The sequence below is a fragment of the Centruroides vittatus genome, unplaced genomic scaffold (genome assembly GCF_030686945.1).
Source record: "Centruroides vittatus isolate TY-2023 unplaced genomic scaffold, ASM3068694v2 contig_918, whole genome shotgun sequence".
In the NCBI taxonomy this organism is placed as follows: Eukaryota; Metazoa; Arthropoda; class Arachnida; order Scorpiones; family Buthidae; genus Centruroides; species Centruroides vittatus.
In genome coordinates, this window is record NW_027122605.1 from 776,957 (window position 1) to 804,672 (window position 27,716).

Consider the following 27,716-nt stretch of genomic DNA (forward strand, 5'->3'; position numbering starts at 1 on the left):
CTTTTCAGGCTTCATTGTCTACATTGCTCTACAACATAACGAAACAAACGAAACTAACATAACAAAATGTTAGTTCATGTTGATATACTTTTGTTATTCGGGATGATGGATATAGCGCACAATTTGTACTCATCCTAATGGTGCAGTTTCTACATATCAGTCTCTTTCACTTACTAGAATTTTTTCTTTGTCTATTTCTGGTGGAAAAATGAAACACTTCTTCCATTTTCCACAATTATTAGCATCTTGTTACCTCTTGGAAGGATTTTAACTTTAACAATGTGGTTCATAACATGACAAAGGTCAAAATGTAGTTTTTCATTGTAAATATTTTCACAAGTTGAAACCAAAATTTTCAAAATAAACCTATAACTATAATAAAAACACAAAAACACTACATATATTCTGCAAAATAAAAAACACTGTCCGAAAAAAATTAACAACGTACTGAGTATGGTACGGATCAAACAGACCTGAGTACACTGTAAATAAACAATCATACGGATGAGAGTAAAGCCCTTCGAGACCTGGCTTGTACTTAAATTATAAAAATATTTTTATATTGAGGGTTAAGTATACACTTACCATTTTAATCTCTGCGATATTACTTTCTTTATAATAATTAAATAAAATCTAGAAAATAGCTAAATTCGAGATGAAACAATCTAGATTTATATCACTTATCTAATTTCCTAAATCTCAAATCTATGGGCAAACGAAACAATCTAGATTTAGATGAGAAAAATAGATTGTAAAGTGACAATCCGCCAAACACGTGGCATAGACTTCGATGTTTTGACTTAAAGTAAAATGGCGATCGATAGTACCCGTCGTTGTCACCAAGAGCGCTGTATCTAAGGTCACAGCAACTCTATATAGTATATTCTAAAGGCTCACAGATAAAAAATAATATAAAAACTAAATCTGTATAACAATTTTTATCTGCATATATATTAATAGCAAAACGTGCCGTTACCTTCACAAACAAATAACGTAAATTTAAAAATTGATTTGCAATTAAAAATTTAAAAACAACTTTTAAACGGTTTTTAAAAACGTTTTAATTATCATTTCATTTGATTTTAATTAATTTTGATTTTATTTTTAATCTTTTTGTTTTTCGGTGTAAAGACTAGAATTTTAATTATTATTTTCTTATTTTTAAATTTAATTATTATTTTTCGGTTTAGTCAATTTTTAGGTTCAATTTATTTAGTTAATGTTACCTATGGTTCCAAAATGGCGGCTCGTCTCTGATTTCAGCAAATAGAAAAAAAGGAAACAGTGGGGACGCACGTTCTAACCTAACCTAACCTAACCTAACCTAACCTATTCTAATAATTTGGTTGCTAATAATTATGCTAATTTATTAGAATAGGTTAGAACGTGCGTCCCCACTGTTTCCTTTTTTTCTATTTGCTGGAATCAGAGACGAGCCGCCATTTTGGAACCATAGGTAACATTAACCATTTAGTTTTAGTTTTTATAATAATTTTTATTTATTTATTATTTATTTAATTTTGCCTGCATTTTTGAACCCTTAATTACAATTTTTTAAATTAATTGCAACTCTCTTTTGTTTTGCGACATGACTATAGAAACTGATTTAGAGTTGTTTCGCACAATAAAATAAATTTAAGTTTGATTTTGTTATTAAGATAATTGCTATATAACGTAATATATAATATATACACTTTTTAATGGTATTTTTATAAGTTTTTTATTTTTGGAATAAATTAAAAAACATACTTCTAAAAAATACAGTCTACAAAAAAGTTGGTCTATTGAGAAAACCATAAAATGAATTCTTTGTTACATATTCAGCAGAATTTTAAACTCCCTTGATTTTGTCATATCAGTAAAAGAAAAGTTAAACCCTACGAAAATCACCTAATTCATTTCTCAATTACCGTATATCTCGGCTGATAAGACGACCTTCAGATAAGACGAGGTATAAATTTTCGTCGAAGTTTTATAGTTTTAGCATATATCTGTCCTATAAGACGACCCCCAAACTATCAACGGCCTATGAATTTAGTTTAGATCAGCGATCATCATCTGAATAATAATACTGTATAGCGTGTACGGATTTATGTCCTATTTGTAATTTTTCAAATAAACAAATTTATTTTCTTCATCTGGCAACACTGTCTTGCGATTGTTGCAAGCATTCGCACTGATTCGGCATTAGGTTAATGACTTTGACTATCCGTAAAAAACATCGTATGGGCTATTCTATTTTGTGAACATACCCTACTCTCTACTAGTAAATAATTACGGTTTGTCCGTCTTTTTTATAATGGTTTTAATTTACAAAAAATTAGATTGAAATTTATATATCTGTCCTATAAGACAACCCCGGATTTTGGGGGCCTTTTTTATGATTCAACTATCGTCTTATCCGCCGAGATATACGGTATATCAAACTGGTTAGGCCTATTGAAAATATAATACAGGAAATCCTCGTTAATTCGAACTCGCATAGTTCGAAATTCCTTTAGTTCCTAACTGTACTTTTGTCCCGCAGGGGATATAAAGATTTATACGTTAAGGAATTCGGTTAGTTCGAAATACGGCTACTTCAAAAGTTAAAGTCAAAATTCTATCCGAACTGTGATATGCGTTTGTTTAGATCGAAGTGCCTCCATACTGTAAGACAGTGTTTCCCAAACTTTTGACATCTGTGTACCTTTTGTATAATTTTCTTAATGCTAAGTACCCCTCGTCAAAAAATTGCATATACTTTAAATCAAAAACCAAAGATAACGAGGATATTCCATTTCTATATGCTGCTGCAATTGAAAAATCGAAAAAGCCAAAATAAAAGACTATGTGGAAAATATTGTTCCTAGATATAGCGATATGGACTTTAGGTCTCATTTTCGTCTTTCTAGAAGCACTGTCAAAGTAAGTCTCTGCTAAAAATTGTTAGTTGTAGTAACTAGCTACAGAAAAATTGGTTTATTCGGCATTTTTAGCTTTTTATTAATTCGCACAAATTTTCATTAATTCGCACAAAAGCTAAAGATACACACGCGCACATTGTAACAATTCAATGTGTAGATACTGGAGGTTTTTGTGTGACACTGTTGTCTTGGCCATAGGGTGGAGGAATACACAGAATCACAGCACCCGGCGAAACCGCTAAAAAGTAACGAAGTTTTTTTTATTATTTTTCTATGTTTGTAATCGAAAAAAAGTAAACTGCTTGTTGCACCAGGAACAGCCGAAGCACGGTGCGGCGTGTACTCCCACTAAACTCTTCCCGTACCCCTGAGGGTACGCGTACCACACTTTGGGAAACACTGCTGTAAGAGAACAATAAACCAAGAACAACTCTAATCTGGTCAATATGACTTTGCTTTTAGGCTACAGTAACACATTTTCTGATGTCACTTTACAAATGGACTACCTCTTTCTTCTCTTATTTCATAAAATACGGCTGTTTTTCGGGATTGCAAGATTGGTCTACGATTGGCAAATTGAGATATTTGCAGGCTCTACATTTTGGCGACTTACAACTTTTTGAGCCATTTTTAAAATAATTTGGGCTAATTTTAAGGAATTCTGCTTTACTTTTTATAAGACTTATCTGGCAACCTGTGAGATTCTCACCAGACTGTACTGTTTACCTGCAGTTTATTTATATTATTATTAATTAGGGATTTAAATCACGTGACTTCCGGTCTAGACAGAAGATCGTATAAAATAGGGACTTCCTGTCCCTAAGCTCTTCATATCTGTTCTAGATTTTCATTTATTTAACTTTGTTTTCGCGTTTAAGCAAGGGCGGAGAGACAGGCAAACATACGGACGACGGTGGGAATTTATAGTCTACAATTTTTCCAAATTGCGGCCTAATAATTAAGTTCGAAACTCGATTATAACGTTTTAACGGGAAAAGTCCAAAATGTTAATCGTGCCGTTATGATTAACTAATGAAATTGCAGACACACTGTTGGAAAAAAGTCGACACACCTTAAAGCAGTTGTGCAATAGTGATCAAATTCTGTAAGCGGTAAAAAATTTAAAAAGTTTATTACATAAATACAGAAAAAGAGTACATCATTAAAGAGCAGTTTCATTACAGATTTTGCATTTTAATAAGTTGTAAGGTTATTCCGACACTGATCAGTTTACGTTAATTGCCAGATTATGTTTGCCATTTTCCGATATATAACATTTGTGATGAATCTGTTCTTTAATAATAAATTTTGTGATGTAATATTGTATGATTTTTTTCCACTCCCATTCCACGTGTATAATTTGATTACTATTGCACGTTGGCTTTAAGGTACGACGGTTTTTTTTCGAAACAGAGTGTATATAAATGCGATTTAAACAAAAAAATCTCTTATCAAATCGCTAATGTAACTTTAGCTAAGATTTTAATAACTTTTCTGTAAGTACAGTATGTTTATTTAAATATGTATCAATTATAATACTGTAAAGAATAAAAGATCTATTGTGTTTACATATCAAGTGGTGCTATATAATCCTTAATTGTTAGAGCTGAAGAATATACAAGACAAAAATCATACGATCAAGAGAAAATTAAGATTTCATACATTAAAAAAAAATTAACTGTATATTTTAAACTAAATAAAGTTTAACACAATTACCAGTTAAATCTATTTAACAAACAAATAAAAGGAACAAATAAAACTGATTCGTTTAATGTCACATCGACAACATTATACTGTATATCAATGGATTTGATGGTGGCTATACAGACTGAAAATTATAGAACGTATTTAAAATGTACAAGTACTGCCAAATATGATTTTTCTTTTATATTATAATTGTTCATTAGATAACAAATACAGATAAATTAAGCCATGTTATTCTCAATCTTAATTATAACAAGAGAACTTGTGTATTCGTGAGGTCAACTCCACCTATACAAATTTTCTTGCTATAATTACCTGTAATTGTTATAATAATAAACGCTTTACATAAAATGGAGTACATTTAATAAACTTTCAGAATTTGTAATTTATTTTATTACCTGTTGAATACAGTTGTACAAATATTTTGTTTGTAATAAAAGGTTAGCCTATAGGCATTTTGACACAACAGAGATGTTAAACTGCTTGCCTTTCTCAAACCATAAGAGAACTGCGTATGAAACACCTAACAGGCCATGAGCTTTTAAAATCTGCAATTAGATTATATTAGGACGCACGGTTTGTAAATTACAGGTGTATAATTTGTCAAATAAAGATGTTTTCCATATTGTGTTCCTCTCTAACAACACTCCTATCTATGATTGTTGCGTCATTTGTGTGCGTATTCTCCTAAACTTACTAAACTCTTTACAATTATGGCATAAGAAGGTCGTAACACCATTCCCATAATTTTAGTAAGGAACTTTTGTCAATGTCTCTGGAATTGTGGTTCAACCTGCTTCTTCAAGAATATTTTTGTGAAACAAAAATCCATACAAAATAACCTCCAAACAACGTCCTTTTTTGTTTCAGTTAATGGCCGTTGTTTAGAGGTTTGACCACATGAAAATACCGATCATAAGTTTTTGTTTTATATATTTATATATAATTTGAAATATTAATTTGTACTGGTTAATACTTTCAAATTTTAAACATGAAGAGGAATATAAATTGATTTAATTGAAATCTGATATAAATTTACAGTTATATATATATATATTAAATTTTACCTCTAGGATATGCTATTTCAGCCTAAATTCTAAAACAAAATTTATCTTAGAGTACCTTTATAACTCGAAAACTGATGTAAATAGATTTTTCTACATTTTTATACTAAATACGAGTAGAATTATTTTAAATATAATTATAATAATATATAATAATTATAATAATTAATATATATTAATTATAATAATATATAATTATCATAAATTATTTAATGAAAAAATAAAATTATCTACAGCAAAAATCAATATATTCTTAAAGGGTGTAAATAACAAGACAATTCGAATAAAATTTATTATGATTTAATTTTAAAATTAAGACATTACATAAGATTAATTTTAAAACTTCAATTTCTTTTGAATACTTTCATAATATCAGATTTATTGCAGTAATTTCTTTAAACAGTTTATCAATTTTGAAAGAAATTGCCATAGTAAATTGACGATAAAATTTAATTTTTAAACAATTTTCCTGATAACCGAAATACCGATCCTCTAGTTTATAAACAATTCGTTTTACATGTAAAGTAATACAAAATTGTATGCGAGATATCAAAGACGATATATTAAAGTCTATACTTTATTTTGTGTATCGTTTTAAGTATAAACTTTAATGTATAATCCTTGATATCTCGCATATAATTTTGAAGATATACAGCATAAATCAAATTTAATAAACAGATTATTCCATGCCAATTTTTCGCTTGTATTAACGGTAATAGCTCATAAAATCTTTTTATTTCCTTATTTTCATTATATAATTTCTTTCTTTCTTTTCTGGTTTTGAAAATCTACACATTAATCTCATGCATATTATTTCATTTACATACACAAAAAATTAAATATAACAATTTTAAATTGTCATTTTAAAATCTAATAAGAATTTTGTCAATCAAAATATAAAATACTATTACTTTCCCGGCTCTGTTATATATAAAAGAGGGAAAGTATGGCGTGTGTGTGTGTGGGGCACGAGTTTGTTCACACTATTTGAAGTTTAATAACTCCTGTACTTTTTGTCGAAAATTTCTAAAATTTTGCCGAGAGGTTTGTGTATTAATGGAATTGATGCCATTAAATTTTCGTGGTTAAAGATCGAGGAGGTTGGGAGATAGAGGAAAGTCGTGTGTCGTATCTCGAGGTAGGCTGGTAAGCTCACCTACACTTTCATCCCCAAGGTTGACACTACTGCGATTCTTCGCCACTTTTACCCTAGTTACACCCTCACTCGGCTACTTACAGGACACGGCAACTTTAAGCAATACTTGCATAGATTTAACCTTGGGGACAATCCACAATGCGATTGTGGTATTCAGGAGGACCAAACACCACTTCACTTAGTTTTTCGTTGCAATAAGTACAATCACATTAGGGAGAGTTTAATGAGAGCTGCTATTCTTGAAGGGTACAACTGGCCTTGCAATCCGCACCAACTCATTCACACACGTACAATGTTCCATCATTTACTCATATTTATATCCCTTAGTGGGGCTCTTGAGAGCATTCACTCCAGGGGCTCGAATGGCAATTAGCTTTTCCTTGCTTTTTTTCAACTGTCAGCATTTAGCTGCCTTTTAACTTGTATTTTAATTCTTTTTTCTGTCTTCTTTTTCAGTCTAAATTCGGTTAGTCCTAATTGTTAGTTAGATTAGGGACTCTTAGCTTGGTTTCCAATTAGGATATGATAGGTTAGGTTAAATTAGAATTAGGGTTTGTTAGCTTTAGTCCTCTGGTTAGGTTCGTCCTAGGTTATGGTAGGTAGTTTAGTTTAGTTAGTGAGTAAGTTAATGTTTAAAAATAAAAATAAAAAAATAAAAAAATTGGGGTCTTGCCTGTTTGTCTCTGTCGGTCCGTTCGTCTCGTCTAGTTTGTCATTGTGTTCGTTTCCTTTTCGCGCTGTCTGTCTCACTGTTAAGTAGTATTAAGATTCTCAATCGCGTTCAGTTTTATTAGCATTAAGTAGATATAAGTTTTCCTACTTACAGCCACTTGGCACTAACTTCTACACTTAGCTATTCGTGGCGGCACTCAATTATTGGTGTTCGCTACATTCAGGTTTTCTTTTAGACCCTTTGGGGAACTACGGCCTTGCAGCATAAAAACTGCACGCAACATCAAACATAGAGGGTACTGTCAGTGGCGGCCTTAGGGGGTGGCGAGCAGGGCAGTCGCCCGGGGCCTCGCTCTTGCAGGGACCTCGGGCAACAACTCGAGTAAAAAAAAGTTCATATTTAAAACTTTTTATTTTATCCTTAGCTATTAGTTATAAGCCGCAAACATCATTTTTAAATCCCTGCGTACATCTTTTAAGGCATTTATGTACCGTACCTTAGTTTATCATCATTACTAATTTGTCGTCTTTATGACTGTTAACTTTTATAAATCTTCTAACATAATATTTTAACACTCTAAATTTATTTATAACTTTTGCATTTCTCGTCAATCATCAGAAATATCTATTTTAAATTCATATACTTTGCACAAAGGACAAGGGCCTCACAAAGATCTGCCACCCGGGGCCTCGCAAAGATCTGCTGCCCGGAGCCTCGTAATCGTTAAGGCCGCCGCTGGGTACTGTAGCCATGTATGCCATTCAGAGAGATCCTACCTTTCTCTACACTCTATCTCCTCTTTCTTCTTCTCCCCTTTCCTTATTCTATTTTCTGCGGGCTAAACACTTCGTGTACGGCTGATGTCTTTCTTGTATGTATGTATGTCATATCTCGAGTAGGATTAGACTTAATGACGATTTTATTCGTTATTACAATTTTTTTATATCTATAAAACCCATCTCTACTCTCAAAATTAAGTCTTTTGTAATTTTATAATAATTAAAAATATTAAAAAGAGTTTTTAATAAAATATTATAACAGATGCGTCGCACACGCAGTTTTAAGAGTTCCGGAAAAGTTAAGTAACTCGTTGCTGGATTTTTTTTTTTAACGAAACTTAGTAACTGACTCAGAAAATTATTCAATCAGATATAATTATTAAGAACTATAAATTGTAAATAGTTTTATTAAGTTTAAAATATTTAATATATATCATATCTTCGTAAAAGAATTTTAAATCGATAATCCTAAATTACTAACAACAGAATTTTTATACAGTTTTTCAATAAAAACAAAAGACTTATTAAAAGTGTCAATATATGGAATACCATAAAAAATACATTAGTAAATAATTATGAATGTAAAATGTGTTCAGTTTTCCTTTAATAACATATACATTTTTTTAAAAAAATTTTCCACCACAAGAGCATTATAAGGGCCTTTTTAGCAGTTATGGTTCTGCCAGGCCCATAATGGGGCGGTAGGAGTTGAGGGACCGGGTCCGACATATCTGGACGGACTGCCCCCCCCCGAAAAATTCCTGGAGTTTTTCGATCCATCATTGATTCTGTCTCGGTCAATAGGTTGTTACCCCAATCGCTCGGGCATCCGGCCATTTCTTTTGTTTCGAACAATTCTTTTTAATTGAGAATTCATTATATTTTTTCTAGTAATTTCAAGCATTAATATACATTCTTAAAAGTTATTTAAACTCTAAATATTTATTTTCTTGTTCAATTACTACTCGTTCTCTCAATGGAATCTTTAGTGATAAGCATAAATTTTGTTCAAGAGAACAAATCATACAAGGAACACACCAGTAATTAACAATTCCAACTTTATTATATAGGAAATACATTTTGTATTTTCTGATATAATAAAGTATTAAGGCCTTTTGGGTAAGATAAAAGGCGAGGTTGTGGTATCCGTAGTGAATGGCCTACCAGCCAGTTTGTAGTTGGGAAGCTCCTTGCCTTTGATCGAGGCTAGCGGGTCACAGGCTTTGGCCTAGCTTAATCTTTGAGCCAAGCTATCATGGCTATGTTTTGGGCTGTGTATGCTGCCACCACGGCATCTAGTGCTGGGGGTCGTTTGCTGATATCGGCCCCCTGGTCGTAGGGTGTCAAGCGTGATGGCGGTCCACCGGGCTAGCTCGGTGGAAAATCTTGAAACTTTAATACATCATAATAAAGTATTAATAAAAATAATGTATTTCCTGGCCACTGACATTTGCTAAAATTATGCTAGTGACCAGTGGTCGCTTGTATAATTTTAAGAAATAGTCAAACATCTGTAATAAAGGACTGGGGAAGGATAGAAGGCCCGAAATGCATTTCCTGGTATAATAATGTTGAAATTATCAATTACCGGTGTGTTCTTTGTATGATTTGTTCTTTTCAGCAAAATTTATGCTTATCACTAAAGGATCTAAATATTTATTATACCGATAGTTCTAGGGATTAACACATTTTTGTACAGTTGAAATACTTTTTTCTATAAATAAATGAAAACGATTTAAGTTTAATATATTAGTTTTAAGAAAATAAATAATTATTTCTGTAATAAAATTATAATTTTAGCTTTGATTCATAATTTTTATATTCTATAAATTTAAAGCAATAATTTTATATTATTAAAATGAAAAAGGAATTTTACTTAATTCTTATTTTTTTATAAAACTTCAATAACCTAAAAATTTATCATTACGTATATAAAATGATTTGCAATAATATATTTATTATTATAAATTATTTTATATACGTAATTATTAATATATATATATATATATATATATATATATGATTATATATATATGATTACTACTATTAAAAAATGGATACGTAAGCCTATATATCAATTTTTAAATAACAAATTTGATATATATTTTAATATGTAAATAGTAATATTAATATATTGTTTTTATTAAAAATATTTTTTAAAAAGATGTAAAAACAGCCTTTGATGTTTTTCGTTGGGAAATAGTAACTTAAAACACTGATCAAATGATCAAAGGATTAAAATGTTTTCTGATTTTAAGCTTAATAACAACAATAATAAACATATTTACTTGTTATTATAAAATAGCAATCTTGTTTTTAAAAAATTTACTATATTAAAGAAAATAATCGTTCATCTTCCCATGTAATAAGTTAGATATATTAAACCTAACAGATCTCTTTAAGTTATTTTCACTTGTAAATTCGTGTGTTTAATTGACATGTACAGTACAGTACAAGCATATATACCTTATATAGTATTTTATTCACCTTTAAAATATTTAAAAAATGCTGTTAATCTTTGGAAGCCGATAAAATAGATATCTAAAGTTTAAATAAGCTTTAAAGATTATGTACTATAGTTAGAAAAATATGTTACAAGAAAGAAAAAACTAAAAGAAAAAATCCACCAACGAGTCGCGTAACTTTACCAACAAAAGTTAAAATTGTATGTGACGCCATCTGTTATGAGATTTTATTTAAAAATTATAAAATGACAAAAGCTTAATTTTAAGGGTAAAGATGTTTTTTATATTAAAAAAATTGCAAATTCTGATAACGAATAAAACCTTCATTAAGTCTGACCCCACTCGAGATATGAAACTTGACATCTCTTCTATTCCCCATCCCCTTGACCTTTAACCACCAAAATTTAATAGCATCAATCACCCTAATATACAAAGCTTTCTGCAAAATTTCAGAAATTTTCGACAAAAATCATGGGCATTATTAAGCTTCAAAGAGGATGAACAAAATCGTGCCCTCCCCACACAATAGCATCTATACATACAGAAAAACACCCCAATTTTTTTATTTTTTTTTAATTTTACGACGTTTTAAAGTCTCCTGAGTCCAAAAATGTAAAAATCATGTGGGGATCATTTTTGACTAAGATATTTTGTTACAATGGTCAGATGACCGAGGTATTTAAAGACCTACTTCGATTACCCTGGATCTAATCCAAGCACTAGCGTAGCGAGCTATTGAAGATGTGAAAGGTATATCTTTACCCTGAAATTATTGTAATTTAAATCGATTATTAATGCGATACACTTATTAATATTACTTGTCCATAGTCCGCAAATTTGTTGTAAAAAAGTTCTGGTAAGATTGTAATAATTTACAGCTGTATTGAGTAACTTGCCACTTAGCTGCATATTTTAAAAGTTCCCCATTACCAATGTGATTAGCGTGAAAATAATTTAATACAAAGAAAAATGATTTTGATCTGTATATTTTTTAATGAAATTTTTAACGTATTTTGTCTGAATAAAAGCTACTTTTATACGAATATTCAGGTATTATATTGAATTATTTTTTTTATACGAAAACATTTCACAAGAATCCAATGAAAAAATTAATATTGTATTAGCATTTTTTTAAAGCTTATTCAGCATATTTTCAAGCTTATTTTATTCAGTTATGAAAAATGATTATCATAACTGAAAAAACTTTAAATGGCAGAAAAATATAGTAATATAATCTTTGGAATTTTTATTAAAAAATATCAAATTTCATTAAGAATTCTTATATATCGAGTTTCGATAAATGTAAAATTCCAATTTTTCAGTTAATAGAGTAAAATCTGTACAAAACAAAATCGTCGGCGATTAAATATACGTACAAATCATATATAAAAATCAACGTATTAAATATTAGGAAAACGTCATAAAAATGTCATTATACATTGTATAGTTTCGAGCAACTCGTATGCTAATTTTAAGCAATGAATAATTAACGTGCACTTACTAAATTTTGGCATTTCAATATTCCAACTTTTTTTCTTTCTCCCCATTCCTTCGTTGTCTAAAAGATAGTCTGAAAACATTTTACTATATTAAATTACTTTTAAAGTAAATTTTACTTATTTCAAGAATTAAAAATTCATATAAAAATTCATTACATTACATTATTTGAATATTATCGTGCTTAATATCGAAATTTTAACTAATAGGAACTCTACATTATTTATTTTTAACTATAATTTAGTATGTATTAATTTTTAAAATTATAATTTATCTATTTTAAATAATTTAATTAATTTAAAAAATTCCTTGGATAAAGTATTCATTATTGCATGCATTATTCTTCGTTAATTGGTATCACTTACATTACAAATGAAGCAATAAATCGAACATACTTTTCTTTGTTTAAGTTAAATAATTCTATTTTAATCGAAGTAATTAATTAATTTATAATAGAAGAAAAATGATTTTTTTTCAATATAAATTGTATTTATAATTCGAAAATTGGTGGAAATTGAAAGAAGGACCTGAATAGACAATTTACGAAAAAAAGTGCTGGGAAGATGTGCGGGAATTGTGGGAGTTTAATAGTCGTATTATAAGGAAAGTTGGAGAGAAAGTATTGGAAAAAAATATTGGGAAAAGGGCAATCCTATAGAACAGTGTTTCTCAAACTTTTTGGTCCGCGACCCCCTTTTGCACTTAAAAATTTCGAAGAACCTCCGAAGAATGAGTATGTGTAGAAAAACATCCTGGAGGGAGGGGGTTAATTTAAATTTAGGAAAAGTTAATTTCTTTTGTTTAATTAATCTATCCCATGTTGAAATTTCTCTCCATTGCATGTCGCTTTGCGTTGAATTTTTGTCAATGTTAAGACTAATGAAATTTTTTTAAATTATTTTTTTATTTTTCACAAACAAAATAAATATATTGAAAAATATAAAAACAAAAAAAAATTATATTTTGGAAGTTAATCTAGTCTCAAAACGTTCCGATTCAGCATAACACAATCCTCAGAAAAACAAGCAAAACTTACCGCTCACGATGGGAAAAGAGTCTGGTTCAAATACTGGTGCGTCCTTAGTTACCCTCTTATGGTCACGCCAATGCTGCCAGCTAAAAACGCATATCAACTAAAATAATATTGGAGTATCCCAAGACATAGCCAAATGTTGCAGTGCCACAGCACTAGCGGAAATTCAAATTAGCCTACTGAAACGCTTTCGGTTGATCGGTTTTCGGATAATAGACGCTCTACTGCATTTCTAACTCGACTTGCCTACAGACGCAACGCTGTTAGCGAACATCGTTCCAAATGACAACGCTGTTCTATCATAGTTTAGGCGAAGAGTGGAACTCGGAAGATTCCCCAATAGCGCACAAATTTATGAATATTATATTTAGGCTCGTATTTTAATATTTATATTGTTTTTATTATTTATATGTGCAATAGTAAAAATTAATTTATATATTTTTTTATTTCTATTATTTCTAAACATGAATCCATAGTAAATTTATAAAATATTTGAAAAAACATTGATCTGGCATCAATTTTTCAGCGACCCCCCAAATATTTTTCACGATCCCCTTGGGGGTCGCGATTCCCACTTTGAGAATCACTGCTATAGAAAAGAGGCTTGTAGTAGAACTTAGGAGTTACAATTTGCAATAAAAGAAAAGAAGGAAACAAAGAAAAGATGGGGATAGGTATCTGATAAGAATTGCCAAAGATCATATATAGCAAGTGATGGAGGAATGAATGCAGAAATCCAACATAAGTTCAGGGGAACAGGGGAAAGATGAGTGGGATGCTTTGTGATAAGAAAATAAGCTGCAAAATGAAAGGAAAATTATACAAAACCATGGTAAGATCTACAATAACGTACAATGCTGAGATGTCGGCAATTTCAAGAGCCCAGGGAAAGAAGACGGAGACAGCGGAGATGAGAATGATGAGATGGATGTGTGATGTGATAAAGGACAGAATTAGGAATGATTATATAAGAGGAACAGTCAAGATGGGTCCTATAAGTAAGAAGATGCAGGTAGATCAAGACGGTATGGGCATGTGAAGAGAAAAAATGTGGACTATGTTGGAAAGAGAGACTAAATGAAACGTTGGGAAGTTGGAAGTGATAGGGAGGAGGAAGCGGGGAAGACCAAAGCTGAGATGGAGAGATAAGGTGAAAGAGGATTTGGAAGAGAGGGGGATGGAGGAGAGGACGCTTTGGATAGAGAGAAGTGGAGAAGACAGATTAAGGGGATGCACAGACAAAGAAAAAGATTGTATTTTATAATTCAATATTTATTTTAAGTTAAAAAGATATATATAGTTATACTGAAAAATTATAGATAAAAAACTTTCTTACCGTTCATTTTCTAAATGATGGAGGTTTGAAAATTCAGTAAATACAATAATTTATTAGAATACCTTCTCAACCTCCTTACATTGAAAATACAACAATTCAAGATAAAGCGGAAACAAATTTTGACATTAAAAGCATTACTTCGCAAACACCTTATGACTCATAAGTTATGAGTCATTTTGTGATTTCCACAAATGTACAGATTTTACATTTAATAAATTTTGAATATCATTTATTATTTTGTATTTTTTAGCCGATGGCAATTTCAGCTTTCAATTTTACAAAATATATAAATGTAAGAATAAAACCAATTTTTAGTTTTCTTTAAGTACATTTTCTACTGCATATGATAGACTATGAAAAATAACTGTAAAATTGCATAATTGGTTACTAGCTGGTAATAAGTCCTTATTACAGATACTTATTTTTATCAATATTGTAAATAAACTTGTAATTTTGAAATAGGCCATATTCCAGAAAATTTCGAACGTCATGATCTTACAGCATAAATTATATTGTTATTGTCACGAAAACACGAATAATTGTAGAAAGCTCTTAATACGCTCATTAAACAACTTAACAAGATGCATAAAATACAGTTTAAAACAGTCAGTAGTAAATATAAATGCAACTGATGCAACACACACAAAAAAAGAAAGAAAATTAGAATATGACGAAGCGCCATAAACAATGAAATTACTGATTTAATTAACAGGCAAGAAGAAATGAATGCACGAATGAAGACGAAGGCGAATGTTGTTCTGATTCCAAATACCCACAAATATTACAATTATCCGATTCGGATGGCTATATGAAATTTAATACTTTGTGTCTGTTCTATAGTGTTCTATGAAGATACTACGTAACTTTTGTGGTTAAAACGATTACTACGTAAATAATCTAGAAGATAGACACAAATAAGAATCGAATATACGAAGATACGTTATTTCGTAGATACGAAATAACGACCCTATGTGCCTACGTTATTTCGTAGATAACTGTACACGTTAATCTACGAAATAACGCGAAACATTCAGAACTGAATTTGATATAAATTATTGTGTTTAAATTAGTTTATTTTTTTACAGGGCAATTCCAAAATTTTCCCCTATAAGGCGTTACATAGATGATGGCATGACTCTGTTTCTAACAAGAAAAGTATGATATACAGGGGCAAGACACTAATAATTTGAAGTGGAGAGCATATATTTTAAATTAAATAAATTTAAAAAATATGATTAAAAATTGCACCCCGGCATTGTGACCACGTCACAATAAATAATTGCTCTTTTTCTCATAAAAAGTTAAGTAAATCATTAAAAAGTGATTTTACACAAATTCATCGATATCATTAAAGTAAATACAGTCGAGTCCGCATAAGTCGACACCCGGATAACTTGACACCATCGGTTAAGTAGTCAGTTTTCTGTGGTCCCGGCCGACTTCCATAGGCATTAATGTTAAAAAAACTCCGGTTTACTCGACACAGTTTAACTCGTCACCACTGGATAAGTCGACATACTTTGCTGCCCCACACTCCGATAAGTCGTCATCCCCTCCTGAAAAAATGTGTTCACTCCGCACGTGTGGTGCGAACTCATTTTTTTTCAGGAGGGGACTCGATTTATTTATTAATATATAATTAATATATTTAATAATATAATAATATATTAATATTATTAATATATATATATATATATACATATTAATAAAAATGCCTTAACATTTTATGTATTTTTATGTATAAAATAATAACAGATAAACAAACAGAAAATATACAATCTACATCAACGTTACACCAGAATCCAATTTTGCATTTTCTCGTGCCAGAGGCATTAAGAATCCTTAGACGTTACTTGCCAACAATTGACAATTGCGAAGACGATGTTTTAAAGGCGTTCGTGATCGTTGAAAAAGAAAGTCGAGACAGTTAAGTGCTCAAAACAAACAACGCTAAATGAATTTTTCAGTTTTTCATCTACAGAGTAATTGTAAATGGAGGACACAATGTATTGTAAGCCTATACTACTGTATAACGCACTACTGTATTTTATTAATTGTAGTTTTGTGGTTTGTTTTTCCAACTTCGCTTTAGTCGTCACATCGGATAACTCGACACATTTCCACTTCCCCTTGGAGTGTCGACTTATGCGGAGTCGACTGTATTCTGTATAAAATATAAAATATATTTAACATTGATGTTTTGATATGTTTCTTTAATCGTTTTTCTTTCAAGTTTTGATTAAAAATACATTTTAATAGAAAGTAAAATCTACACAATTTAAATACAATTTTAAAAATTAGGTTAAGGAGAACACGACCATTAATTATGATGAAATATTTTGTTTACTTCCAACTTTATAACTTCTCCAATTTGAATATTGCATTTTATTCAGTTAGGCTCTGTTTCGTGGATAAATAAGCATAATTACTTTCGAGTTAACTGTTTATATATATATACTCAAGTTTGCTGCACAATATATTTTATTGTTCCGTTAAATTATTTAATGCTAATTTTAGTTTCTAAACAATTAATAAATCTTCTGTATATAATGTATATACAATCTTAATCATTGTTAACTTGAGAAAATTTAATAACAGGCAACTATTCCGAGAACAATTGCATTATCATAAGTGAATTCAAATTTACCGAAATATTCGAGGTAGAAGTAGCAAATTCGAACCCACTTTTTTCAGGAACTATGCTATAGTTATCGCTATTTAAACTATCATTTCAAAGTTTCTGTGTATATATTGTCTATTTGTACCTTGTTTATTAATAACACTTATTATACTGGTATAGTTTCTGATTAGCAAAGAGAGGAGATCTTAAGTCAAAAGTTCAGTATACACCAGTATAAAAAGTCCTATTAATAAATAAGGTCCAAGTAGACAATACATACACAGAAATGTAAAACAGTAAAGATATAGAGGTAAAAAAGAATTAATATCATTTTAAAGATTTATTGAACCGAACAATGCTTTAAAACAAGAAAAAGGTGCAATAGTTCCCATTTTATTTCGCACAAAACTTTGGGTAAAAAAGACGTCTCTAGATAATTTTAGAATTCCAATGTTGTCAGTTTAGAGAAAAAAATAACCGTAATGACAAGCTTTTTGTAATTGCTTTTCAGTCCTTCCAAGTTTAGCCGTAGGTCAACAGTTGGCAGGTCTGTAACGGTGGCCCATTCGTTTGGCAAAATCAATTGTAAATATGTTACACTACATTTTTTGCTTATCTCGACGAATTCTATCGCGCATTTCCATGAAGAACAGTTTTTTTGCAACACATTCTATAAGATATTAATTCTTTCTGTGTGGAATTATTGTCTGCTGTTCGAATCACTATGGGTAAAGATTAAAAAGTAAAAAAATATTCTTCTGTATTTAATTAAATAGCGATGGATTCGGTCTTTCTGACGAGTAAATAAACATTCTATTGAATAGATAAATTTGTCATTTATATAATTCAAAATATCGGAGATAAATAATCAAACTTTTCCAAATAATATCACAATATTTTATTTATTTTCTAAAAATGAAAGTGTTAAAGAAAAGTAAACTTTATGAAACTATCACTGCAGTGAAGGCATTCACAATCATTAATTCAAGAATATTCTATCTAAATGTATATAAGATGCAAGTGTTTTATTATTGTTAGAGAATTATAATATAAAATTCCTTATTAAAGAATCGTGTAGATTTTTTTTTCATTCACTCCATACAATATTTACTGCTAAACTATTTTCTGCAATGACCGAGCTGGCAAAGTCATCCCGCTGCTCTGGAGAATCCGAATCGTCTCGGAAATTTCGAGCTTTGTCCCTTCACTGCTCGGCCACCCTCATTAGGGACTTGACCAGATTCATGATGGATATGTAAATATGTTCTGCAGATAACGGAAAAATGATGGGCACGTGTTTTTACGTGCTCACCATGAGTTTGTTTATACTACATACGGCATAAAGAGTTAAAAATATTTTAAGTATGATATGTAGTGATGCTTTAATATACAGTATATAAATTAAAATCAGTACTACATATCATATTTAAAATATATAAACTACATGATATAGACTTACATGACAAATACGATAAAATGTACATATTTGAAAAAATATAATATGATAATAATATGAAAATATAAAATATATGGAAATACGATATATTAAATTTAATATATATAATAAAATAAAACAATATGGACACCTCATAGTGAATTTTTATTGATAAATAATAATATGATCTAGTGATTGTGCATTACTTTTGAATAATTAATTTTTGTAAAACTACAGAAAGTTTTATGGGACTTTCATGTACTGTACAGTACACTACATTTCTTATTGGGCTGAAATTAAAAATATAGTGCAGACCTATAAATTCCCACTGTTTGTTCTTCTTTTATCTCGAGAACGGAGTTAGATAGATGAAAGCCGAGATCAGATATAGGAAGACTAGGGGCAAGAGGCCCCGATTAACTATATAAGAACTTCCGATTTGCATCAGAAGTTACGTTATTTCAATTCAAAAATTTTTCCCCGAAAGGTGTTAGAGAGATGACCGGCCTGACTCTACTGCTAATAGGAAAAGTATGATGTACAGGGCTTGCTATTAACGCTACTAATTTGAGGTGGAGAGCATATATTTTAAATAAAATAAATTTTGATTAAACATTGCAGCCCGGCATTGTGATGATGTCACAATAAATAGTTGCTCGTTATTATTGTTTTCGCATACATACATAAGATTCTATTGCAAAGTTACGGATAAAATTGACCTACTTACACAGTATCATATACCCTTGATTTGATGTTATTCGATATCTGAAATTTAATATTTTTCATGTGATTATGATCCTTAAGTTCTATAAAACTAAAATAATTTTATGAATAATTAAACATAAAATTACAAAAATTGTTTATCTTTTAAAATGTTTACATATTGCATTATGAAGTTTAAAACAAAATACATCGGAAATAATTATACATGAAGGCGATGTCTTGAAGACAATAAAGACCTCTCAGTCGCAACAAAAATACAACAATGCCCATTAAAAACAGTTAAAAATAACAAATAAACATTATATATATATATATATATATGTGTGTGTGTGTTTAATTTAAAAATAATGAAAGTTATGATTACTATTATTTGAATTTTGTATAATTACAAATTGCTGAAAATTTGAAATAATTTAAATTTGACAAATATGCTCAATAATTCTGGATAATGCTGTCTTCTCCGTCAATGAAATTATAGAAAAAATAGCAATGACAGAGAATATATTTAGAATACATTTGTTTTCCTTTCATTAACTCTTGATTTCAAGCCTAAATCTAAGTTCCATGCGTTTATATTGTATAGACAATCTGTAAATTATCCATTTTCTAAATAGATAATTTGCAGGTTACTTACACAGTTACGTGAAAGTACATTATTATTATATTATTTTATATTTATTCTAATGTTAATTTATAAATATTTTATCGATTATTGTTACTAATTTCTGCGATTATTAAGTTAAAAAATTTAAACTTTGATTTCTAATTATTATTTGATCAAACACAATTTACTGTCAATATCTTTTATGCTAAAATTATAAACTTTAATATTAGTTTTCAAGAGCAACAATTCTACATTTTGATATTTATAATATAAAATTATTTTTTTCTGCAGTTTATTTTCTCATTTCAATATGTTTTATTATTTTTACCTTAAAATATAATGTTATGCAAGCACTTTTATATTTATTTTATAATCAAATATTATATTAACGATATATAAAACTTAATAATAAACTTAAAAATTTATACTAAAATATATTTTAAGGCTATTTAATTTGATTTATTATCATTTTAATATAATTTATGAAGTTATCGACACATTAAATCGAATCCATATATGAGAAATTACTTAAATAATGTGTCTGTATATAATAATTCTTTTTACCTCTATGTCCTTATTCTTATAAATTTCTCTGTATATCATGTCTACTTGGACCTTGTTTATTAATTACTTATTACATTGCTGTAGTTTCCGATTAGTAAAGAGAGGAGAGAACTTAGCCAAAAGTTCTTCTCTATTTGTTAATGGAAACTACACCAGTATAATAAGTCCTACAATAAACGTCTGTGTATAAATTTTACCTATAAAAAGGACCAGTTGACATATAAAAAGAAGCATTTACATGTCAACTGGTCAATAACGATAAATGTCAAAATTAACAAGGATAAATTTAAAGAGAATTTTTTTTTACAGGTAGCTTAAGTCTTATGACCTTCGAATTAACTATTTACAGAATGTAAATCTTTTTTTATTTAAAAAAATAATAATAATACTTTTCTTGTCGTTGTTGTGACATGTGACATCAGTTTGGCAGTCATTTATTGTTGATTTGATCCAATTGGCAATGCTTTGTTGCTAAGTTGTTAATTGCAAGACTAGCAGCTGTTCGATAAGAAAAAATTTTACAACTTCCAGATAAAAATTGTAATAATTATTACTTATTTAGCTATTTCTAATCTATTTTTAAGTACTTCGAATTTTGTTGAAATAGAATTTAGAAATAAAAACGCATAATTTACTTCGTTTTTTTTTCTTCTTCTTTAGATACAATATTATAAGGCTCATTAATTTGAACTATTTAATACTTTTAAATAGAGAACAAGACCTGCAAAGTAGTTACGTAACACGATGCGAGTCTAACAATAGCTTACATTTAACGATGATCTTTTCTAGTACATTTAAAATTAAACTTAATTATATTGGTTAAATAAAAGTTAATTTTATTTAAAGTTAATTACCGTTATTTTTAATTTAATTTAATTTAATTAAAGTTAATTTACCGTATGTAATTATCTTATAACATCAGTAATGTATAAGATAAACATATAAATCAAGTGTTCTGTGTATGTTTAAATCAGTAAGAAGTGAAACGTGTTACCTTGCCTGACGCTTTGAAAAGTTTGTTAACGACCAAGTAAATTTTACCTCTACTTTTTGTGAGAATATAATAACTTAAGATAATGTTACATTGAGAAGAGCGTATTTAAGTGCATAACAAGCAAATATTTTGTTTGTTTACGCATTAACTTTTATAAAAATGAGGCGATTAACTCTCGACTTTCATAAATAAAATTACTTGTTATTATTTTAATTTATCTTTTTTTCACGCAGGATTAATATCAAATATGATAATTATTACATATCTTGTAAGAGCATAATAATAATAATATTTATCTGTTTAGCTTAAATTAATCATTTTAACTGTTTGTTTTTACTTAATAAACGAGGTCTTTATTTTAAGGTGACCCACATTTTAAATAAAAACTTTTACACTTTTGCAGAATCAGTGTTTTTTCTTTCTTTCTTTTTTAACTTGTAAATTTGTGGAAGAAAAAAATAAAATTGATTGAATTTTAACAGCTATTAACAAAATATAAATAACAGAAATAGCATTTTAGTAGAGTAAAAGGTTAATTTTTTTAAAAGATTTATTTTTATTTTTTGTTGTTCCAATTGCAAATAATCAAAAAGTTACAAGAACTGATGCAAATTTTCAAGAAATTCTAGAATAAAATTAGAATAAATTCTATATACTGTAATAAATAAATAAATAGCATATATATGTAATAAAAATAGTAAACGGACTAAAATCAATCGATCAATACGGGCAGAATAAGTTATTTAACTTTAAAAACACTATTAAAAAATGATTTATAAATTTATATATTCATCTCTAAAGATAATTTAATATTAAATAAACGGTACAAAATTATAAGAAAAATTATATTATGTAACAGGTGAATAACTGTCATTCGCGTTATAAACCACGTGCATGCATATATTCATAATATAGAATATGCCATTATCCTATCAATACAAAATTTAATTATGCAATACAGATATTTAATTAAAGGTATCATTGACCTCATTCAAAATAGATCAACGAATTTCTGGTTTAGTGTAAAAATAATGTAACTACCGATTATTTTTATTTTGTATCATTATCCTGAATAAAACTTGATTAGATATTTTATAATCTTTTAAAATAATATTTATTTTTAAATTTAATATATCCAATTGTTTACAGAATATTTTATATTCATAATAAATAATAACGTTCAATATGTTTTAAAAATTAAAATGATTAAATTGGATAAAATTAACGCTTCTGTGCAAATAATAATACCACAGTAAATACTCAAGTAAATTGATTTACTATAGTTAATTTATCAAGTTCTAGATAAATTAACTTAAAAGATAAATAAAATAAGATATTTAAATATATTTAAATATGAATTTTAGTTCCAGTTAAGCTCAGATTTTCATCAACTCTCTTATACTAAAGCATTTTCTATGTTTAAAATACATAATCTAATTTATATTCATTTTTATGTCAATTATAACAGGAAATAAACTATCTAATTGATGCTATTTTAAGTATGCTGACCTTTCTAAACTTGTAAAGAGTTTAAATTATTTGTTCAAATAAAATAATAATAATTTTTTAAAAACAATTGTTTATAATCGTGTTTTTCTTTTACTTTCTCCGAAATAATCTTACACAAAGGAAGATATTTGAACTCAACACTTGCCAAATTTTGTGACATTTATTTAGTTATTTTTAGATGTTAAGGTCGTTCTTTAAACGGATCAAACAATTGATATTTTTCCCTCCCCAATATATTATAATAATGACAATAACGAAGATACAGTTAACTTACTTGTTGCTTACGTTTTGCTTCCCCGTAGTGAATAACTGGTTAAAATTTCTTCTGGCGAACAAACGAATGAGTGAATAGATCCATACGGCCGTGACGTCACATAAAGTTAAGTACCTACAGAACATCAATGACGTCACAGTGGATTGGAATACCTATGACGTCAGAATCGAATTTCGGATAAATTTTCAACCAAATAATATAATTTAAGCAATGTGTGGATAACTTGAAGTATAATAAGAGGTAAGATATATTCATTTATAAACATTTTAAATATAAATAAATATGTTTAATACCAGGATTTCCTATTTCCGTATATCTAGTTCCGTTTCGAGGAAAGTATAGAATGTATTCGAGATAATTTTAATACAGATGTCAATTTTTATGCATATTTTATAACTTCGTTTTATATTTGTCCATGTTTTGCGAGCTTATGCTGCATATTTAAAGTATTTTATAGGGGAGAGAAGCTTCGAATAACTCTACAAAACAGCGAAAACGTATTCAAACGATAACTTTCTTTTAAGTGTCATCAATTAATTTATAATTCGAGATCGTATTAAAATTTCTGTGCGTGTAAATTAAATCGAAACAGAACAGAATTTCGATGATTCAAATACACTATGGATAGCTCTTATAGTAGATCAAAGTATATTTCAAATAAATGTATAGTGTAATGTATTATAAATAAATTAGTGGGTTAAAAATTGAATATTACAATTTCCTATTTCTGCATTAAGTAAGTAAAATAAAACTAATAAAAAACATAATATTAAATAAATAATAATAGGCGGCAAAAAAATGTATTCATAATAAAATTTGTGTATTAATCTGTCAATTTTAATGTATGTTAAAATAATTATTATTATTAATAATTAATTAATTATCTTGTATATTTGATTAGATTTCGGATATATGTAATACTTTATGCAAGTTTTACTACACGTGCTTTTTACTGCTTCAGTTTATAATTTACCAAATTTAGTAAGTTAATGTTTATTCAGCTGTTCAACTCGGAGTTCTGTGTGTCCTGTTTGATTACATTTATCGACGTGGAGATGTCGCAACAGATTTTAATCGTTTGAAAATGGGAGAAAATTGAAAGATTTTATTATTTTGTCCTTGTGAATTCAATAGGAAATGCATGCTTTAAAATTATAGCTTTAAATTATGGAATTCTAGTTTTAAATGGAAACAAGTTTTTCGCTGTAAAAAAGAATAACAAGGAAACATCTTTTCACTATTAAAAAAAAAATAATAATAATAAAAAATAGTAACAAGAAAGCAAAAACTTTTAGTGTCTATTGTGTTTTTTGTGTAGAATATTTTAAAGATTTAAAATAAAACTTACGATATAAATGCTGTGTTTAAACTGTTGCTTTGGTATTGGCACATATAATGAAGTAGGCGAACTGGAAAACAAGGAGTAATTATTACAATATTTTTTTGAAAAATATAAACTTTAAAGAATATTGATTCTCTATAAACCCAATTAACTTCGATAAATAATCGTAATACTTTTATTTTTTATAATTAAATTTCAAATTCAGATAGTAATTGTTTTTAATTTTTTTTTTTGCAAATAAAATTATTTGTTACAAATTTTGTTTGTTTTATGCTTTTAAAAAAAGAAGAGGAGGAAAACATAATTATTAATTCAAGTTGTAATAAATGAATTTTAATATAATGTTAATAATAAATAATAAACGTATTTTGTTTAAAATTTTCCACTCAACTAGTGATCAAAAATTGATAAACAATTTTAAATAATAAACATTTCTCAATATGTTATTATGTTATTTATTTGTTGAGAATCATGTATTGAAAATGTGGAATGAAAATATTTGTTAGTAAATATAACTGAATATAAATAATATTAAAACTATTTTAGTATTTTATTCTATTCATGATTACAGTGAAACCTTTCTTAACGAACACTTCTCTAAAGTGGGCAATTTTTGTGGTCCTGTTTAAAATACTATAGTATGTAACTTCATTACAATGTGGGGACACTTCATTTGCATTTTAATGCACTACGATTGATTCTCGACCTCTCGTAACATACTGTACACAGGAGATTCTTATCGAGTCGACTTTACTGTTTGGCATTTGCAGTCACTCTACTAAAAACTTAATACTTCATTCCTATTGAGTCCTTAGAATCCATTTGACAGCACAATTTTATTATGACAGTAAAAGTATCAGCTGCTAACGGATTTATAATTAAATATTCTAAATCTTGTAAGAAATTCTCAAATCATTAACTAACTTTAATTATCAAAAGTCTTAAATCAAAAAGTTTATTCCCAAAAATTTCACACACTATAATTTTATATACCTACAATAGCTGACTTGCTGTTGTAGGAATTCTTTTAGTGTATCTGTCCACATCAATGGATGGAAAGCATGTGCACCTTTCGACCGTAATTAACAGAAACAATGTTTTTCAATGCATGAAAATATATCACATCGACGAGAGTTAGTCGAAAACAATTCCGTGAACATTCATTCAATCTCATAATTATCATACCTGTTGTCTTGCATCCTCTTCACTTTGAAGGATTGAAATTTTTCTAAATAGTTTATCAGCGATAGACAGTTGAATTTATGAAGCCAATCACGCCATAAACAAAAGGATGCTTGGCAGAATAATCCACTTGGCCACCAATCCAGAGTTGAGCCTCAATCTCTATCGCTGATGGCTATTTAGAAAGCTTCTGTTACGATAGAAAGTACTATATAAGTTGACGATTATCCACGTTACACCTTTGTCTATTCTTCATCTGTAGTGAAGACAGAACTTGCGATTTTACAGAAAAGAGAATCTGCGAAAGCCGCTATGGCTTCACGTAAATCACCGACATTAAAAGAATAAAATAGAAATTATTGAATATCATAAATGACAAAAAGTGCAAAATGAGGAAATTAGCAAAAATGTTCAAGATTGGGAAAACACAAGCTATGGAAATCGTCAAGAAACAAGAAGAGCTATTCAGCCATTGGCGCCGTAACAATAACGAACGACAACCATCACTGTTGAAAGATGGGAATAGTGCTTTTATTGGCAAAGAATCTTCATATTAAAAAATCAGAATGTTCCTATATCAAAGCCAATGATATAGCTTTGGATGGCCGAGCGATCAAAGTGGCCGCCTACCGCTCGGGGGGACCCGGGTTCGAATTCAGACGGGTCGAAAAATCACCAGGAGTTTTTCGGGTGGTGGTCTGTTCGGATATGTCGGACCTCGTCCCTCATCACCCTACCACCCTATTGTGGGCTTGGTCGAACCCATAATGGGCTTACTCAAAGAGGCACTCTTAGTATCCACAGGGTGTAAAGAGTTTAAGAAAAAGGCAAAATCTTAAAATTTGAATCCAACCAAATTTCGTGGCGTGAAATTCAAAGCCTCAATGGGTGGCTTGAAAAATTTCGAAAGTGACATAATATAAGGTTCAAAGCTGTTTGTAGGGAAACGTCTGGAATTTATCACAAAGCAGCAGTACAATATGAAGTTAAGTTTCTTTCCATTAATCACTAGTCATACAGAAAAGATTTTGAACGCAGACGAAACAGAACTTTTTATTTGTTCTCTCCCTGACAAAACTTTGTGCTCAAAGGGTGAATCGTGTTTCGGTAGCAACTGATTATGTAGGAATCAGAGTGGCGAATTTTTGGGAATTGATTTCTCCGCTCTCCCAACGCCTAAAATAATTCTGAATATTTCATTTGAAAGATAATTATGTTCTTATGCAGTGTGCAAAATTTCAGGTTTTTTTTTTATAAAAGAGCTGTCAAAATATAAGCAATCAAAAAGTGCAAAAATCGCTTTAAAAAAACTGTATTTTCTTCTTTTTCTTCATCTGGCATTACAGACACTCCTACAAAAAAAATAGTAATAACTACTCGGTCTAGAAAGATTCTAGGAAAGTCTCTCTGTTTATCAGTGAAGTACTCGCGAAACTTCCGGATTGATAAGTCAAAGTTCATGGAAGTTTCTCATAGAGTTATTTTACTTTTATCGCTTAATTCAATGCATAAAATTGCATCGAAACTAATTTATTTTCATCCAAAATGTTATCTAGAATAACAAAAGCTCAAATTTATGTGAATTAAAACAACAATTTTACCAACAATTTATTGAAATCATTCGGTTGGTGGCCGTACCGAGCGCCGACCGAACTGTCATTGTCTTAGGTCTGATGTAATTAGATCTGATGTAATAAGACAATCATTAAAAGAGCTTCTTCCCTATTTCTATCGGAGACTTTCACTCTTTATATCAGAATTTTTTAAAAAAAAGCTTAAAATCAAATAGAAAACCGGATAGCCAAGCTGTAAGGATATCAGCCTATCGCTCTGGAGGAACCGAAAATGAATTCAGA

General features: G+C 29.1%; 1 protein-coding gene across 2 annotated transcripts in view; it reads right to left on the reverse strand.

Moving 5' to 3' along the window:
• The window catches only part of LOC136984394 (solute carrier family 35 member G1-like), a 39,321-nt gene extending 15,818 nt beyond the window's left edge, over window positions 1–23,503 (reverse strand). The window contains exons 1-2 of one of the 2 annotated variants that reach the window (XM_067281363.1): window positions 23,337–23,503; window positions 12,249–12,317 (exon numbers count right to left, since the gene is read on the reverse strand). In XM_067281363.1, coding sequence (XP_067137464.1) covers window positions 12,249–12,294 — 46 coding nt within the window. In that variant the 5' untranslated portion in view covers window positions 12,295–12,317; window positions 23,337–23,503. Of the gene's footprint in view, window positions 1–12,248; window positions 12,318–19,395; window positions 19,416–23,336 lie in introns of those variants that run through there. The other variant, XM_067281362.1, reaches the window with a different exon arrangement.
• Between the last annotated feature and the right edge of the window lie 4,213 nt (window positions 23,504–27,716).